The sequence below is a fragment of the Belonocnema kinseyi genome, chromosome 7 (assembly GCF_010883055.1).
Source record: "Belonocnema kinseyi isolate 2016_QV_RU_SX_M_011 chromosome 7, B_treatae_v1, whole genome shotgun sequence".
Lineage (NCBI taxonomy): Eukaryota > Metazoa > Arthropoda > Insecta > Hymenoptera > Cynipidae > Belonocnema > Belonocnema kinseyi.
Genome location: NC_046663.1, coordinates 130678508 through 130685817, shown reverse-complemented (window position 1 = coordinate 130685817; position 7310 = coordinate 130678508). Strand labels below are relative to the sequence as shown.

The 7310-nt window shown below is 31.6% G+C and overlaps 2 protein-coding genes across 3 annotated transcripts in view; one reads left to right on the top strand and one right to left on the bottom strand.

Moving 5' to 3' along the window:
• The window catches only part of LOC117175909 (cell division cycle protein 20 homolog), a 135391-nt gene that overhangs the window by 15127 nt on the left and 112954 nt on the right, over positions 1 to 7310 (top strand). The gene's annotated exons all lie outside the window — the stretch shown is intronic.
• The window catches only part of LOC117175911, an 8775-nt gene continuing 1480 nt past the window's right edge, over positions 16 to 7310 (bottom strand). Inside the window, exon 3 of the mRNA XM_033365753.1 lies at positions 16 to 847. Coding sequence (XP_033221644.1) covers positions 375 to 734 — 360 coding nt within the window. The 5' untranslated portion in view covers positions 735 to 847 and the 3' untranslated portion in view covers positions 16 to 374. The remainder of the gene's footprint in view (positions 848 to 7310) is intronic.

Below are 7310 nucleotides of genomic sequence, written 5' to 3'. Positions count from 1 at the left end.
CTCAGAATTTATATATTTTTTCTGGAGTAAAGGGGCCCCTGACTGCCCAGGGGCCTGGGGCTATAGCCCCACCTAGCCCTATGGTTAATCCGGCGCTGATTGCGATCCTAGAAAGTTGCTTGAAACAGGTTTATGAACTGAATGGCTATTTTTTGCAGATCTGCTACTTTAATAGGTGCATTATAAAAATGCATATCGTTAATAGCAGCATGTACTACAGCTCTCTGTGTTTCTGCGCTCGCCACACCTCTTCTGCATTTTTCTAGGTCAGAAGGATCAAGCTGTGTCCAGGGAATAACGTACTCAGACCAGGATGTAAACTTTGCTCGTTTCGCATTCAGATGTGCTTCAATCAGATTTTCGATGGACCCTGCTTAGTTAGCAACCGCTTGATCTTCGAGGGGCATTTCCTCAATCGGGTCTTCCGCAGTACCATTATCATCTTCCGCAGGCCCATTATCGTCTTCATTAGCGTCGACAGTAAGAATTTCGTTAACTGCATTTTCGGTCTCTATTTGAAAAACATCATTTGTCTCCTGATCCATCTCGATGGATGATCTTTGTTTTCCCAAGGGCTCAGTATTTTTTTGCAAACTATGTAAATTTTCAGGAAACCAAGTCTGTCCATCTTCCAGCAGTAAAGCAGCTTTATCCATTTTTGCATAGTACATTACATCATCCTCATCCGCGACCAGTGTCCCGTCATCCTCTGCTACAAGTCTCGTACCGAACATTTGCAATTTTTCACACCCATTCTGTATAACATTTTCCAAAATGTCGCCTTGATTTTAGAATTTTATAGCAATTTTTTGGAGCAATCGCAGGACCATACGTTCAAGCGATGCATCTGAAATAATTCCAATTATATAAAAAAATGTTTCCAGGGTTGGTATCAATTTGGTTAATCTCATTTAAAAAATGAGATAAAGGTGATACGTCGCAATTTAACATTTCAATTTTTTATAAATTTAATATAAATATATATAATTTAAAATTAGAACTTTCAAAAGCCTTATAATAATTATTTCAGACCATGTATTACTTATTCGATTCCTACCTTACCGGATTTAATTTTTTCAGGCAGCTAACTTAAAAAACTGGCTGCTCTTTAGCCAGTAGATAAACATTTCCTATCGTTTTCTTTACGTTTATCTGATACGAATAATTAATTTTAAGTGTTAGTTTTCTAATGTGATGCCTGAAAACCTGAAATATGGTTACAAGTGCCAAGTTACGTGATTGCACATGGTCTTAATTTAGAGCACTTAAAACTTACCATTTTAAATCTTAATTTATCCCATTGTTAATTTTTTCGTAATGAAATAACAAAATATCTCGTGAATGAATAGAGATAACTGCCCGCACATCATCAGAAAAACATTAATAGATTCCTTAAAACAAAAGGTTACTGACCTTCTTTCAATATACTCGGTGACATTTTACGCATAAAGAGGGTTCAATCTCATTGATGCGTGAACCGAGAACATAATTTTATTTTTAAATGTTAAAAAAAAATGTTTATAACTTAAAGAAATTAAATTTTTACAACAATCTTCGTAATTTAAGTAAAAAATGTAAATTCTTCATTGCCACTAGAAAAATGTTTTAGTTATCTCTATTCGCTTACGAGATATAAATAAGTAATTGATTGCCTCAATATACAACTGGCAATTATTTGCAAAATAAGTCGAATTTTACAACAAAAAATTATGGGTTAAAAAAAGTACTTGGACTTCATTCGAAAAACGTATGTATCTTAATAATCACAGAGAAAAAAATTTTTGTGGTCCCTTTAACTTATTTTTACCCAATAAAGAATGAGATATGTGATGTAATGTTTTCGCTTTGCCATAGCATAGGGGTGCATATTTTGGCAAGTATGCTGTCAGGTTTGCAATAATTGTTTGGGGAATTGGATCCGGGGATAATAATGAAGAGTATGGAAAACAGAATAACATTTTGTTCTTTTCACACTCGTTGTTGCTATCTTCATATACACCAACTAATGAATTGAAAATAATTTCCTTTCTTTCTCCCACAAAAGCTATGTTTGTGTATGATTCATTAATAATTATATATTCTACTTTGCACAGATTAAGATTTCCAAACTCATTCTTGAATATCACCAAAGCTTCCATCATTGCAAGTTTCTGCTATTAAATGTCTAATTTCTTTATAAGCATCTGGTGAATATTGAACAGCATTTTTGCGTCTACGAAGGATTAACCACTTGGTGGAAATGCAGCCTGTTTTAATTGATGTTTGTGAGCGAGTGTTTGAGTTACAATTTTGAAATTTGTAAAGTGCCTGATGTCTGTTTCAAATTCACTATGTTTGGACTCAAATCTTAAGGTCCCCAAATGTTTCAAAGGACCAAAGTGGAATATTAACATGGGATAGTGCCGTAGAAATGAGTGTTTTGGGATTAATTTGTCATCAGGAAAGCATTTCATTCTTAGACGCAAAAAATTGTCGATTTCCAACTGCAGGATTGCAATTTGTCTGAAGGTTAGAGCTGAGGCGCATACTATTGAACAAATTGTTCGTAAATGCAGCACCATTTCCCAGACGGGATCTTCAAAATCTTTAACTTGCTCTGCCACTGCTGCTGGAAATAGCAATATAATTCTCCTGATCTGACTAGCAATTCCGTCCAATTTTTTTTATTCCCTGTCAATTTTATAGTTGGAATGAAAACTGCATTTTCCGCAAGTAATTTCATACCATTTAGACGATAATTTAGGGAACCAACTTTAAACCATCCTTTTGTTACAAAGTATTTTATTGCTAAAAACATATCTTGTTTTGCAAACCCTTCGAAAATATCGTGCGCTAAACAGGGAGGTAATCCTGGAGTTGCAACATGGAAAAAATTTAACTGATTTAATGCAGAGTACCTTTTTATTCCCATGGCAATTGATTTGTTTCTTAACGCCTCATTAACACATTTAATATAATTTTCTACTATCCGCAAGTTTCGAATACAAAAAACATTTTCGTAACACTGGTCGCGGGATATTAGGCAAAACCGACAAAAGTTGTGTGACTTGCTAAACATTTTAACATAACCACCAATAGCATGGCTTCCTAAATTATCTCCCAACATTGCAATTAAAATCCCAAGAAAAGTTTTGCACTCTCCATTAATTATTAAGGATATTCCCTGTGTTTCTAGTTTCTTTACGTCCTTGATAAGTTTCTCTAAAACGTTATCCCATCCAAACTGCGTTATATACCTATCTAAACATAACAAAACTAATTGAATGTTTTCAGTTTTTGTTCGCAAGTGCGGAGGTAGATTTACCAATACCATGTAAACTGCAACTATCTTGAATTTGGTTTTGGAGGCTCCGTTAGGATTACAGATCTCGAAAGCATCCTGAAAAAACATTACGTTCACAATATTTCTATGAGTTTTAATAAATTCGTTATCTTTTATAACGCGTCCATCTACGATGTCGAACATAATCCCACCGTTATCTTTTAGTTCCATATTTTCGCAATGGGAACGATTTTTTTCGTCCATCAACAACGTAACAATTGCATACAAATATCTGTAACGATGACGAATACAATTCTGCAACGCTTGCAGACAAATGCCTGTAACGATCATAGACAAACGTTTGTAATGATCACAAATAAATACCTGTAACCATTACAGGAAAATATCTGCAATGATTGCAGGTTATTGCCCGTAACTACTGCCGGTATATGTATATATAATATTAACATGTGTATGCACTCTATAAACCGAAATTAGTGAGAAATTAATAATGAAATAGTGTAGTCTCTTACCGATTTAGTAATCATTTATCTACTAAACTTGAGTGAAAACTTTACTTGTATGAACTAGCATAGTTTTTTACTGAAGTTTATTATAAAAATTCTTCCTAAATCAGAGTGTATAAATTTTTAAAAATATTTTATATAAGCGACTTCGCACTATTTTATTACTAGCTTCTTACTAATGCCGCTTTAGAGATTGGAATCTCCAAAAATTACTAGAGTTTTCGAATGGTATACTAAACGTCAAAAACCCATTTTGTACAAGTATATTTCTGAAGAATTGATTATAATGCGTACATCTTCAGTAATATGGATTGATCTAACCATGTATATATTAGAACTTCTTTAAAGGCTGCTAATTTAAAATTATTGTTTATAAAAAAAAGCTGTTCCGAAAATGGGCAATAAATGTTTTTTAAAATACACTAAAATAAATTTAATAAACTTCAAAATTTTATATCCATAAAATGCTAGGAACACAAATTTTTGACTTCATCTTCTTCCATCTATATATAAACGTCTTCCAATTCAACAAAATGTGAATCCCTATTTATATGCAATTTTCTACAATACAATATAATAACGAGAAGGGGTTTTGATATCAATAAAATTCAGTAAATCAATTTTGTACCAAGCATCTCATATATTTAGACTGTCTGAATCATAGACTTGCGCTGACATTATTATAAAACACATTTTGTATCCATAAATGAATATTTTGTGTTTCACATTTAAACTTTCGTGTGTAACTTAAAATATAATATACGAAGTGCTTATTATTCAAATGTGATTGGTTTAGAAACGTGATATATTCTGCTGTGAGAATAAAGATCTTTTAAGGGCTAATATAAGATAAAACATTTTATAAGTGATTATAAAGTGGACTTGACGACCCTGGCAAAAATATCGGATAGAAATTCCCTCAGAACCATTCTGAATCATGCCGGAATCGGTATCCGAACCAATTCGAGGTAATTCGAACCAATCCGAAAAGAGCTCTAGACTTCCTTTAACCCAAATCGGTTCAAAATTAATCCGACTCAGTCCGGTTCAAACCGAACCAAATTTAAATCCAAAATAATGCGAATTAATCGCGACTCGGATTGATATACACTGAATTTTCAAACCGTATTTAAATGTTGAAATGGATTGTCAACTTTATCTATTACTTCTTTTACTTTTGTTAGGATTTGCATGATATCAGTGCCCTGTTCTATTAAATTAAATTCTTTTTGCAAGGTTTGTTTAATTACTTGAGAATAAGCATCTCCAATTGTAAATCAATTTCTGTCGCTTTGTAATTATTTATGTTGCCACTTTCAGTTGGTTCGTCAATAGGAGCCGTAGGAACGTCGGTTTTTTTGAACTGACTAATATGGTCACCTGGATCAGTGTGATTCTGTTTTAATGTCATGTCACTTTTATTGTTTATTCTACTTTCTTCATGAGTCATTAAGCGTTTTCTAAAGGAGTTTAGGTCACTATAAGAGCGGGTACAGTCAGCAACACAAGTGCACTTATAATAATCCTTTTTTGCATGTGATGTACATGTTTAAAATGCAAAAGTAAATGAGTTGCTGTTTCAGAAGACCAATCACATTTGAAGCACTTCATTTTAATATTTATAATACTGTAATAAAGGTGTCAACTATGAAAATATCACACGATGACCTGTTGGAAACAGGTTGGTGGGCGTAAAACGCTAACAAACTTTTCGAAGTTAAACCTTATGCCAATCAAAATTTTGTTCTTAAAACAGGTAAAAAAATGATGTCAAGTTTTACTCAAATAAATTTGAATACTTTAACTTTTTGTTAAGTAATTTAGCAAGATTCGCGTTTGAAGGCATTTACACAGTTCAAAAATATAAATCTTTTGAAAGTTTAACTTTAAAGCTTACATTAAAGCAACATTATTTCAAAGCTTTCGAAATTAAATTTTAATACTTCACCTTCTTGAAAACTAGTATGAACAAAATCACTGAAAACACCAACAAATAAATACGTAGAAATAACTAAATAAACTAAAAACAAACTCACTTTTTTAGGCCATAACACGCCTTACTACTTAAGTTTAAAAATTAAAAGTATAACACGTAGATATAAGTACCTTCAGCAACTTCGCAGCTTTATAATCATTACAAAACTTATAATCAAACTTTTTTGGCAACAAATCTTAAAGCTCTCATTTGAAATACAACGTTGAATACTTAAACGTTTACTGCTTAATTGTAAATACTTTAGTTATCACGCGCCTTTAAACTTAAATCTAAGAACTTATAATACTGCTCTTCTAGCTGTCAAAATTCACGTCCGTAGCTTGAGCCAGTTCGTTTATATAATTTTTATATTTGTGTTCAAATTTACTCCGATCACCCATGGGCACAATAAAATCTTTAATCTGTTCTTTTGTTAGAAGTTTGTAACCTTCTTCATCGATCCAGTTTACTACAAATTAATTAATTTATAACATTTAACACTGATAACGAGTCGCTTATGAGATTAAATGTCATAAGGTATGAAGTCAGTGCGAAAAAATTGTAACATTGTTTTGCCCATTTCCATTACTTGATCTAATTTTTGATAATACTAGGATAAAGTACTTCTATCAAAGTAGTTTTTAACAAAGTTTTAAATTTCTAGTTATTTTCTTATAGAAATGGGGAAATAAGAAAATGTTGAACATAAATGTCAAAACAAATTTTGAATTAAAAAAATGCAATCAATGGTTGATCTTTATATATTTTTAAATTATTGGGGTTAAATTAAATTAAATTAAAATGATTGGGGTAAATTATTGGTTAAAAATACGTAACTTTTTTCCGACAATTCTGACCCCCTCCCCTTTCCCTTTCGAAAATATTTTTCTATAGTAATCGTATGTATAGTAACTTTAACATTAGCGTAACATTCGAGGCGACCCAACGCCAACCCTAAACGCGTTATGTATTTTTTTAACGGTGCCTTACCAGTCTTATTACTATTAAGATTCGGTGTTAGGTTATAATTAATTAGAAAAAAATACTGCAACTTATTACGATAAAAAACTGTAATTCGTTATGATAAGTGTTTAAAAAAAAGTATGATCCAAATTTTGAAACATGTTCACTACGAACCTATAATGATAATTTAAGACTAGAATACTTTTAAATTTGCTAGGTCAACTGAGATCATATAATTCATTTTTCACCAAGATATCTATATGATCAACTTAACCTAGAAACACTTTAGTGTTTCGTTTTTAACTTCCTTTTTTTTTAATAAAAAATAACTTTATGTGTTTCATTTGTTCAGGTTAATAAACAAACCAAAAGACAAATAGGTGCATAAATTATTTTAAATTAAATTAATTCTGTTACTATAATGAACTAAATTTAAAACGCTTTAAATTCCTAACATATCCCGTAAATATATTACATTTCCAACAAAATAAATAAATTTTTAAGCAAATAGTTCAGTTTTTAACTGAACAGATGAATTTTCAACCAAGAAGATTAATTTTATACCAAAAGAGTCAAAATTTCA